Source organism: Python bivittatus, unplaced genomic scaffold, assembly GCF_059951505.1.
Source record: "Python bivittatus isolate LINGU-HERP-01145 unplaced genomic scaffold, Pbiv_v1 ctg000980_np1212, whole genome shotgun sequence".
Classification (NCBI taxonomy): Eukaryota; Metazoa; Chordata; class Lepidosauria; order Squamata; family Pythonidae; genus Python; species Python bivittatus.
This window is the reverse complement of record NW_028277125.1, coordinates 46,345,935-46,358,166: the sequence shown is the minus strand read 5'-3', so window position 1 is coordinate 46,358,166 and position 12,232 is coordinate 46,345,935. Positions and strand designations below refer to the sequence as shown.

The following is a 12,232-nucleotide window of genomic DNA, read 5'->3' as shown; positions in this document are numbered from 1 at the left end:
CCCTGGGCAACAAATGAAAGTATGCAGCTTAGTTTGACTGGTCAATAAGGAATAGTGATAGAGATGTTCGTGCTGTGAGCTGCCCTAAAAATCATAATGGGTAGTTAGTAAGAAAGTATGAAGACTACAGTGGTGGGGACGAAGTGACAAAGCTGAAATATAAAAGAAATAAGCACCATAATAAGCAAGTCTAAAGTGACTAAGAACACAAAGAATAATAATTTCTTTTCAGGCAGAGACATTTCTCACTAAAATGGTATTGCTACTGACAAACTTGGATCCTATTGTGAGAGACTTTTAAATTCTAGAAAGCAATTGAGTTTGAAATTTGCTAAAATAGAGTGTCAGGTTAAACATATGAAAAAAACTATTTAGTCACAGAACTGATTACTCTAACTATAGATCCTTACACAATCACAGAGATACTGATTCTTCCTGCTTGTGGTGCCATTGTAAAGCCAAGAATTGGAGTGAAGCAGAAGAAAGAATTAAAGGAAATTCCTCTCTTGGACAGTACTCATGGCATATTAGCTGACAATGAAGAAACTGTTTATACCTCAGTTTAAAAAGAGATAGAAATGTATGCAGTTCAAGTAGATGAGTCAACAAATTTTGGAGGGAAAGCTCAATTACTGACATTCATTTGCCACGTTGATGACTGTAAAATAGAACAATGTTTACAAGGTAAAGAACCTGAGGGGAAAAACACAAGGTGAATATAGTTACCCTACCTTAGCTACTTGGAATCTGTTGCCTTGTCCTAGAAATCCTGTGCCTATAGGAATTTGTACAGATGCTGCTCCTTCAACGGTTGGGTCAATAAAAGAATGTGTGTTAATGAAAAAAATAAACAGTTATAACAATGCATTACTTTTGGTATCATGAAGCATTAGCAAACAAACAATTGGCTACAAGTTGAAAATGGAGATAGACAAAGTCATGAAAATGGTGGGTCACTAGTTACACCTGTTTCCCAAATTTTGTGAAAAAATTGGAACAAATCGCATACATTTCTTCTCCATACCTACCTTGGTTAAACGCTTGAGAGAAACCATGAGTGTCACTGAAGAATGTGATGCTTACCTCCTTTACTCTTCAGCAACCAGGAGTTTGTGTTATTGGCAGTTAATTCTTGGTCTGCAGTTATTTTACTTGGTCGCTATTGTTGAACATTTAAATAAGGCAAAGCTGAAAATGCCTTCAGACCAAATTAATAAAGGTTAAGAATTTGGACTAAAAAAGTGAAGGAGAGGACTATGGGCATGTTCCACAATGTTGCTGCAGCAAACAAGAATGAGGCCATACCAGCAATTGTGGAGCAGCTTGAAGTACTGGAAAATAGAATTCTATTTTTCAGCTCTATCCATTGAAAACTATGACTAGTTAAGAAACCACTTTATTGAAACATCAAACCAATCCCAGCTTAGTCGCACAGAATGGGAGGAATTAGTGTACAGGTGAAACTCAAAAAATTAGAATATCGTGCAAATGTTCATTTATGTCAGTATGGCAACTCAAAAGGTGAAACCAATATATGAGATAGACACGTTACATGCAAAGTGAGATATGTCAAGCCTTACTTTGGTATAATTGTGATGATTATGGCATACAGCTTATGAAAACCCCAAATTCACAATCTCAGAAAATTAGAATATTACATGACATCAATAACACAAGGATTGGAAATAGAACAATATCGGACCTCTGCAAAGTATAAGCATGCATATGTACTCAGTACTTGGTTTGGGCCCCTTTTGCAGCAATGACTGCCGCAATGCGGCGTGGCATGGATGCTATCAGCCTGTGGCACTGCTGAGGTGTTATGGAAGACCAGGATGCTTCAATAGTGGCCTTCAGCTCCGCTGCATTGTTTGGTCTCATGTCCCTCATCTTTCTCTTGGCAATGCCCCATAGATTCTCTATGGGGTTCAGGTCAGGCGAATTTGTTGGCCAATCAAGCACAGTAATCCCATGGTCACTGAACCAGGTTTTGGTACTTTTGGCAGTGTGGGCAGGTGCCAAGTCCTGCTGGAAAATGAAGTCAGCATCCCCATAAAGCTCGTCTGCGGAAGGAAGCATGAAGTGCTCCAAAATCTCCTGGTAGATGGCTGCGTTGACCCTGGACTTAATGAAGCACAGTGGACCAACACCAGCAGATGACATGGCTCCCCAAATCAACACAGACTCTGGAAACTTCACACTGGACTTCAAGCATCGTGCATTGTGTGCCTCTCCATTCTTCCTCCAGACTCTGGGTCCTTGGTTCCCAAATGAGATGCAAAAGTTGCTCTCATCAGAAAAGAGGACTTTGGACCACTGGGCAACAGACCAGTTTTTTTTTTCTGTAGCCCGGGTAAGACGCTTCTGATGTTGTTGTTCAGGAGCGGCTTGACAAGAGGAATACGACATTTGAAGCCCATGTCCAGGATCCGTCTGTGTGTGGTGGCTCTTGATGCACTAACTCCAGCCTCAGTCCACTCCTTGTGAAAGTCCCCAACACTTTTGAATGGCCTTTTCCTGACAATCCTCTCCAAGCTGCGGTCATCCCTGCTGCTTGTGCACCTTTTTCTACCACCCTTTTCCCTTCCACATAACCTTCTATTGATGTGCTTTGATACAGGACTTTGGGAACATCCAACTTCTTTTGCAATTACCTTTTGGGGCTTTCCCTCCTTATGGAGGGTGTCAATGATGGTTTTCTGCACAACTGTCAGGTCAGCAGTCTTTCCCATGCTTGTGATTCCTACTGAACCAGCCTGAGAGACCATTTAAAGGCTCAGGAACCCTTTGCAGGCGTTATGGATTCATTAGCTGATTAGAGTGGGACACTTTGAGCCTAGAATATTGAACCTTTTCACACTATTCTAATTTTCTGAGATTGTGAATTTGGGGTTTTCATAAGCTGTACGCCATAATCATCACAATTATACCAAAGTAAGGCTTGACATATCTCACTTTGCATGTAACGTGTCTATCTCATATATTGGTTTCACCTTTAGAGTTGCCATACTGACATAAATGAACATTTGCACGATATTCTATTTTTCGAGTTTCACCTGTATGGCAGAAGAACTGCAATGTGAAATTACAGCTTATAGAAAGTGTTTCTTGAATTCTGGATAGAGGCAAAAAATGAATAACCTTCAACTGGCAAAAAAAAAAAAAAAAAAAAAGGTGGTGGTGGTCTGGTAAGTCTCATGCAGTTTTTAACATCTTACCAATGTGAGTTGGGATTTCCTTCACTCACAAACAAAAATTGAAAAAAAGGGATATAAACATGGCTGAGAAAGAAATTAGAGTGTTTGTCAAACAGCTGTGAAAATCTCATTAAGCCAAAATATCCCACTAAGTGACAGAAGAAAAGTTAAATACTGGCAAGTTTCTGTTTGTTCAGTTGTTTCATTGTAATTTAAAATTGGAAATATACCAGTAAAACTCAAGCAGTTTGGAAGGCTGATTTATTTGCCACATCTTTTATTGAAATTATAATTGCAAACAAGGTGTCTTCTGAAAATAAATACATTACTCAGGCTTAACTTTAGTCCTTATACCTGCCATGCTATTCAGTAATCCAACTCATTGCAATGTGTTCTTGAGGCAACTATGCTAGTGGAAAATAGAACAGGTGTACCACAGATAATACTTGAGTTTAGGCTGCCATCAGAAAAAAAAAAAAAAAGTTGAGAACTACTGATTTAAAGTATAAGAGTATTTTCAGTTTCTCAGAAGTTTTTTAATCAGTTACAGGAACATACATATATATGCCAAGATGACTCACATAGAGTATTTCACACTGTTGCCTGTCATCTGTTGATGTGACAGTAATACAAAGAAGTCATTTTTGTGGCCCTCAGAGTTATTGCAGAAAGAAAGATTTCCCCAGGTCTCTAGACAAACTCATTTCATCCCTTAAATGCACAGCATTATGAATTGTGCAGAACTACACAATTTTTTCTCCCCTTTAAAAGTTTTGTGGGAAAACATGAATTTGTACATATTGGATACACTGACAAAGTAAGCACTCCAGTGGTCTACAAGCTACACCTCATTGGGTGGACAAGGCATATTACTCCACTACAGCAAGAATTCCAAATGAGATGTAGTCTTATAGGAGATTCAGTCATTTCTCAACTGAGAAGAACAAGACAATAAAATGATCTTTCAAACAAACTACAGGGACTATGTTATGAAGCACAATAAATCAAGAGATCAATGAAGCAGAATCAGTGCTCCAAAGTGTGGCTCAATATGGATCCTAGGTTACATGCATGGTCCTATGGAGTGGTGAAACTATGAAACAAAGTTGATTTTCCCCCCAAATCCCAGATGCTGTATGGATTTTTTGTCACTTGTTTTCACTGTTGCAAGACTTGAAGAGCCAGGCTGAGTACAGAGCATACTGGAGAAGGTCTACCTATACAGTCACTAGCAGTCAAAACCAATTGGATGGCACTTAAACAATCAATCAAATGATATTGGTTCAAGTAAGTAAATGCTTAAGTGGCAGTTATGCTTTCTCTAGAACAGAGAGATTGGCTGTGGCCAAAAATCCATGAGCGCTTCCAGTGTCTATGAAAAGTTCCCCCATTTCAGCTTCAGCTTTCTGAAGAAAAAAAAAAAAGTCCCTCCTCTGTTTTTTGACAACATAGTAAAGTGCTGTCCAGGTACTTCAATATGACACATAGGATCATGTGATCATTTTAACCCGATCCTTTCTTCAACAGGCAAGAAAAGATGTTATTAAAATAATAATTAGAAGATAATTTATTAGGATACAAGACAATGCAAACTGGCCATGGACAAATTACAAGTAATCTTTTTCTACAATACTATGATAATAAAATAAGTGGAGGTGAAAGATACTACCACTCTATTGCAGTCTTTCCCAATTGGAATCTTTCAGATATACTGACAGTTACTTCCAGAATTTGTGAAAAGCATGGGAGATGCAGTCCCAACACATGTAGAGGTTACTAGGCTGAGGACAGCTGCTATACAGTATAGTAAGGTTCCTGCAAGTGTGACTGATTTCCACATATTATAAAAGTTAGTATACATGTACATTTATCCAAATGTTTCTCCTGAGATAGAATGTACCATGCAGAACAACAACAGATAAACTGCATCAGAGATTGTGGATAAGGAGATGCTGGGGGCCAGCCCTCATGTTATGTGTGGCATGTTACCTAGCTACAACTTGTAGAGAATAGTTGGAACAAGAAAATTAAATATGAGCGAAAAATAAAATCTAATTTATCAGCTCTGCAATCAATCAATCAATACACACAGAACACAACTATGCAAACAAGTTTAATGTACTTTGAATATACAGAAGGGAAACAAAGCTTTGTGATTCACAAAAATATTACAAAAAAGTAGTTCATACCAGCTGTGATAATGTAAGAATATACATTATAAACTAATATAAAATATTTTTAAAACCTCTGCTAGTTTAGGTTTTCATTGCTTTTTTTGGTAGAAAAAAGGTATACTAAAGTACTGAAATCTTACTGCAGGAGAAGTAAACCATTTTCAGTCAGTTTCTGCAGTATCTCTAATATATTTGTAGAGGAATGCACAAACACACATGCACACGCACACACATGGATGAACTACAAAAAGGTTCATCTCAGCTGAAGCTTTTCAAAAGAGCCTCAGCAGTCAGAATTAACAGCTGAGCAAGTCTAAGGATTAAGTCTTCCAAAGGTATATTTCAATTTATTTAAAGTTGCCTAGAACTACAGCCATCCAAAAATATAAAACTAACAACCCACAAGAGCTCTTATCCCTTCAAAAAGGAAAAAAAAGTTAGCAAGCCCTCTGTTTAATAGAGAACTCTAGTTCCTATTGAGATAAAACAATTCAAAAGAAAAGATATTTCTTCCATTTGAAGTGTGATACTACCTCAACTTTATCTTTTAACACTCTCATCTGCTGTTTTATCTGCAGTAAAATTCAGAACTGCTACTACTGAACACCAATTGTATACCCTTAAACTCAGTTCAGGTTCTGGAAAACTAAACTGTATATATACATACATACGTGTATATGTGTGTGTATGTATGTGTATGTATGTGTATATATATATGTATGTGTATGCATGTATGTGTGTGTGTGTATTAGGGTACCCCATCGGTTCTTTGATATTATTAAAGTAAACTATAGTTCCAGAATAACTAAGTCTTGGCCAGCATTGTTCATAAGTAATGAGAACACTTAATCTTTTGGACTGTTTCATGCATTTAAAAATTATTTTAATAGGGTTTTTTTTCCCTAAGATAAGTGATTTTTTTAAGTTTTGAAAGTAAACCTGGTGAGAAAGTTCAGCTTAACCTGGAATTAATAGATCTGGCAAGACACTTACATGCTCCTGCATTTCCCTATCAACTGGGGCTCACAATAGCCATTCATATTAACCACAGTGCCCATATTATAGTATATACTCTAAACAGAGATCACAGGATCACCCTCTTTTCTTCATTTATTATGAAGAAGAGCAGTGATGAAGATCTATATCATAAGAGCCCAACAGAAGAAACCTGTAATTTTAGCCCTGAAAAGGGAAATAAGGGGTAAAGAGGATGCCACAACAGTTAGCTGGCAACAGAGCTTTAAAAGAATTTTTGAAATTAAAATATAGTCATATTTTAATATAGGAATTTAAGCATATAACTCCCACACCTCTTCTGGAGCTCACTATATCGTAACCCACTACACGAGCAAGGTTTTTTTCTTTCAAAATATTTGCAGTATAGGAAAATGACTGTTGAAAATAAGAAATCCTCTATTATAGTCTGAGAATGACAATATAAAGCTACAAAGCTCTTATTATGATTGCATAAATGGTAAGCAATTTGAGAACGGAAAAAGAAATATATATGAAACATAACGCATAATATTCACAAATTAATTAAGAAGTGGGTCAGCCTGGGGTCCTTATAAACTCACATCAGATACAGTACTGGCTCATTTTTATATTCAAGATGTCTAGCAGAAGAAGACTGAAAAGAGACACAACAAGTTAAGTGGGAAATGAAATGCCATGGGGCTACCAAAATAGGAAGGCATTATTTCTTTTCCCATACATTACAATAGTGGTGGTGGGGAACAATGTTAAATATTTTTGCCTCAAGCCATTTAAATGCTTATGTAAATAGAGTTGCTCACTGATCCCTTACTTTCCTTATGCACAGGGATCATGTGCAAAAGGGGGTTCTTATAAAGCATGTCATGGCTGTGTCCCTAATACTGGAAGAACAGTATACTTCTGCCCAACCACCATCTGACAAAAGGGAGACATCAAGTTCAAGAGGTATATACATTTATATAAAAGTACACTGAAATACTGTGAAGACCACAGATGTCAACAGATGTAGATTTAATGTAGGAGCCATGCATATGTTTATTTCTTTTGTCTTCTTCAGGGTGAGCCCAGCTTCTCTTTTTTTATACCTGTTTCTGCAGTGAACAATGACTTCCTTCCCCCTTGGCTCTTCTACCATATTTCAGGTAGCTTGTCCTCAATTTTAAATGTGTTTAAAATGGTGCTTGTTGTAGAACTATATATTTAAATCTGATTTATTTTTAAATACAGTCCAATTGTTTATATTTTGAACATGAAAAACTGTTTCAAGTTGGAATTAGACTAGTGCCTTTTGAATTACAAAAATCTTTACTTCTTTTGTGGGATTCAGCTTCTCAGCAAAACAGAAGCTAGGCCAGAACGTGCAACATGGTGCAATAGCATCAAGCCTCTACTCTACTCATAGCTTGTATGATAACTAACTTACATTGATTTTTTTCATATTTAGATAGTTAAACAGTCTGGAATGGTCTGGTGGTTCTGTTAGTATTATCCTGGCATATGACTGGTGGTGCAACAGCTGCACTAAAAGTTAATAATTGTTGCGGCAAGCCAGGAAGGGTGTTTACTGCTCCAGGTGCTGAAGGGATTAAGTAGCAGGTGCAAACCAACTGAAGAGCAGCCAAAGCTTCAATTTCCTGTAAAGCACTTCAGGAACTAGCAAGCAAAGAACAAGAGTGCAAAGCAAACTCTTCTTGCCTTGTGTTGGGGAAAAACAAAAAGCCAGCATAACTAGCCACAGTGTGAGTATTTGCTCATGAAGAATTGGAGGAGAGACCAAGCCCTGTTCCATTATGTCCTTTAGGGAACTGACAAGAACAGCCATAAACTGTTACTGATTAAACAAAAATACATCAAGGCACCATACCTTTGATTTGCCAAGCCAGTAACTTGTGGTTACATATAGGTAGATAAAAAACTTGAATGTACTCTCTCTGCAAATCCAATGAGGCAGTCATTTAAGAAACACACATTAGGTCAGTTTTGTCCTCCAAAATGAATACTCATTCAGGACATAACACTAGGATCCTGCAGAAAATCCTGTGAGAAATAGAAGGTAGTTCTATCTAGTTTTAACCTGTAGATCCTTCATGAGAAATTCACAAGGGTTTTTAAATTCCAGTTTAGCATTTCACAGTATACTGTCTATGCCTCCATGACTTTTTATACCTTAGACAAGAAATTCAACTCTGAAGAAAACAAACTGAAGGGTTAACTATAGAGAGAAATCAATGAGACAGTTGTGACTAACCAATTCCCCATTACAGTAATGAATATCTTTCCAAATATACTATATATATAAGCTAATTTAGTTGCTTGAAAAAATTCCCAAGAGCTCACCATAGAATGACAACAATCAAAACAATTATATATCATCTTAAGTATGTCTCTCAATATTAGGTCCTGAGAAGTGAAGAGGATGCTACTGCTATATCCTGACCTATGGGATTCTCAAAGGCATCTACTGGCCACTGTGAAAAAAAGACGCTGAATTAGATGACACATTTATCCAGTTCAGCTGGGCTTTTTAAATTAAACACACACACATACACACAATATTTATACTTAGTAAATTAGATCTCATAGGAAAGGATCTCTACCTTAGTCATTTCTCTGGCATGGCTGTTTTCTACCAGCAGTGATCGTTTTTCCTTCCATATAAAAGCATTAAATCATATTAGATCCAATTACAGTTTGAAGCATAACAATTAAGAAATAGGTTTCCCACTTCTGTTCCTTCAAAAACTAAATAAAGATACTTTTGTGGGAAAAACTGCACAGCACTTCTGCCTCTTAAGCTAGATTTATTTCCATGCCTAACTCCTCCCTGAAAAGGTAGGGAATTACTTCCCAGTGCCAAAGCAAAGCATACACAATTCAACAAAATAGGTCAAAAGAGGGTCTAGGCACCACACTTGGCCTTGGGGCTACAACTTGCTTAATTGGAGAGCAAATTAGAGAGCAAATCTTCCTACAAACAAACAAGAAAACTTGCCCTTTATCCATTGTTAGAATATTCTGAGATATCACCTGACTGCTAGAAGAAATGGAGGAAAAATAAGTAAGAAATTGATCAAACAAGCCCTGATCAGTCTGCTGTCCTGGAAAATTGACTCTGGCTTGTTCAACAAATCATGATTAACAATCTTGGTTGTGTGCTATGTATGAACACAAACCATGTATATTTTCACTAGAGAATCCTATGGTTGGCTCTGCTACATCTTTGCAATCATCTACTCTTAATTTAACATTGTTAACTTTGCTTAAATATCTGAATTATGCTCAAAACAAAACACTATACCAGCTAGGCTCCCCGAAAGACTCTCATTTATGTTATGGATTCAAAAGCCTTCTTGCTTTATGATCTCTAAATATCAGAACAGATTAGTACATCATAGTATTCAAAAACTTGAAAAGAAAGGCTTCTAGGATTCTGACAGAAAGTCTATTGGCAATACAAAATATTTTTTCAGAATGTATAAAGAGCAGCTCACACTTAATATATACTTTTCTCTCTTTTCCCAAAATGTCATCACATAAAAAAAAGTATCCCCTTGTTTTGGCCAATGTGATTCTAACCCAGCCTTTGTGCTGCAGGTGAGGAGCACTTAATATCTGGAGATTGTAAAAAGTGTATTCTGCCATAGTTCTAAAAAGAATTTAGTCTTCTATATGGATTATAATTTCTGGAGAGGCCTGACTCAATCAATGCTCATCAGAGTAAATTCAAGGCTTCCCAAAGTACATTAATAAAAAGCAAGAGCATGATTTTAACAAAAATTAAACGTTCTATGGAAGCTGATGTAAATCTATATACTACTAAAACTCTTGTGTCTGTAACCTCCAACTGGTCAAAATAGTGTGTAATAGGGCAACAATTTCTGAACAAGGTACCTCAAATGGGCTAACTTACAGAATGCATCCAAATCTGGGATCCATGACTCCCACTGGATTGAAATTTGTGGCTGCTTGAGCACTGCTGTGCCGTTGTGCCACCACAGTCAGCCCAGGTCATGTGATCATCATGGGCATATCCCCAACTTCTTTCCCATCTCCCTCTGTCCCCTGCATCCAATTGGCTGGCAGCAAGCTTATATTATACGTGGAAATTGAGGGAGGGAAGGAAGGAAGATTCTGATGCTCCCTGCCAGTTTCCCACAAGCAAAATCAACGGGGAAGCTGGCAGCAAGTTGTAAGTTGTTCACACTCCCACTGCTTTTTTGCCCTTGGTCATTCTGTTTCTCTGTTTAGGTAAGGAAATATCTCTGAAATGATGCTCCAGTGGGTCACGAGTTGTCTAGTATAAGAGAACAGGCTCTTGGGCACTTCTAGGATCTGAAACAAAGGCATTTGGTGGAAATCCTTCAGAAAGAATGCAGCATCAGGAATTTTCATAAAAACAGAAGTGCTAGCAGTGTTAATACAAATAAGACAAGCCATTAACTCATTTTGTAGCTCAGTGAGTACAATGAGAAAAGCATATAAAATTAATCACTCATATTTCTTGCTTGGTCATCAGTAAAAGAAATATGAGTGATTATTTAATATGCTTTATAAACCCATAACTTAGGTTTATCTTATCAATTAAGGTGATTGATTATTGTCCCCAAACATTCTCAAAGTAATATATAAAAGTGTACAATTTAATATACATTTATCTAGCAGTAAGTCCAACTGAATGCAGTTGGGTTTCCTTCTAAATCTGTTAATACTCATAGGGTCAATTTGGAAGTTATTATCATTAAACTGTTTTTGAAAATTATCTTAGTGATGAATGATCCATTTTTTATAGCAAATCAAATGAAAGGTTAATTTTATTATAGGGCTCACAATTTGGATTCTAAAATTCAGTTACACTCAACTAATAAGCTGAGCTAAGAAATCAAACCCACCCACTGCAGCTAAACCATAGGACACAACTGGGCCCAAAGTAAGATCACAACTTAACAATTTTTACTCACTTTAAGAATACATGTGGAGAATGTCACTTTCTTTTTGGAGTTGCAACTTGCATTAAAGGGAAAATTGTGCTAAGGAGAAGCCTGGCTAACAAAAGGAAGTTTGGCATTATAGAAAACATCCAATTAATAATTATATAGCTTGCAGATGAAAAATGTATAAAACAAATGCAGATCAGGCATATAAACCTTGAACTAAGGCAGCAGTGAGTTCTAGAGCCAGCTAAAATAGTGGAAGATGTATTACAACTACTATTTATAATGAAATATTTCTTCCTGTCTAACCCTTGTACTCATTCATGTGCAGATACTTAGAGTTCAGCCATGATGAAAGACGAGAAAACCAGGCATGCCAGAAATGTTCTTTTCTGGATGGATTGTTGTTGAGTAACCCCTCCTCTGCTGTAGTTATGCAGCAACATTTCTTATTGTCAGGATGAGCTTTTACTCTACTCAATTCTCCCATGAGTCCTTGGGCAACACATAGTAAGCTGCTACTTGTGGGTGTCAGCTGTCTTTAATGGAGTAGGTTGTCAAATACAGCATCAGGTAAGATGGAGACTTTTAGTTTCTTTTCAGGCCAACTATATTCCTTTGGAAGTTTGAACTAAAAAACAAAGAAATCAGTTAGTGGTTATAGAAACTGTTAGGATGAACAAAACTAGAAACTGAAGGTCCAGGAAGAAAAATGAAAATTTGAAAAGAATGTTTTAAAAATTTTCTGCAGAATTACATAAAGAAAAATTATAAAGTAATTCCTTCTGGAGTGACGCACAGAACAGTTATGTGAAAAAAAAACTGGTTTATCTACGGAAATATGAAGCAAATCAAGAAATAAATATGTGAAAAAGAGAAGCTTGTTTCAGTACAAGAAAATCTCAGTTTTCAGAAGTCCATGAAAATAACAAAA

At 36.8% G+C, this 12,232-nt stretch overlaps 1 protein-coding gene across 4 annotated transcripts in view; it reads right to left on the bottom strand.

Annotated features, from left to right (window-relative positions):
* Nucleotides 1–12,232, bottom strand: part of SUFU (SUFU negative regulator of hedgehog signaling) — a 135,550-nt gene that overhangs the window by 50,476 nt on the left and 72,842 nt on the right. For 2 of the 4 annotated variants that reach the window (XM_007421030.3, XM_015888721.3), the window contains exon 12: nt 4,610–11,929. The exons of the other annotated variants lie outside the window; for them this stretch is intronic. In XM_007421030.3, the coding sequence (XP_007421092.2) occupies nt 11,840–11,929 (90 nt within the window). In that variant the 3' untranslated portion in view covers nt 4,610–11,839. Of the gene's footprint in view, nt 1–4,609; nt 11,930–12,232 lie in introns of those variants that run through there. 4 annotated transcript variants of the gene reach the window in all.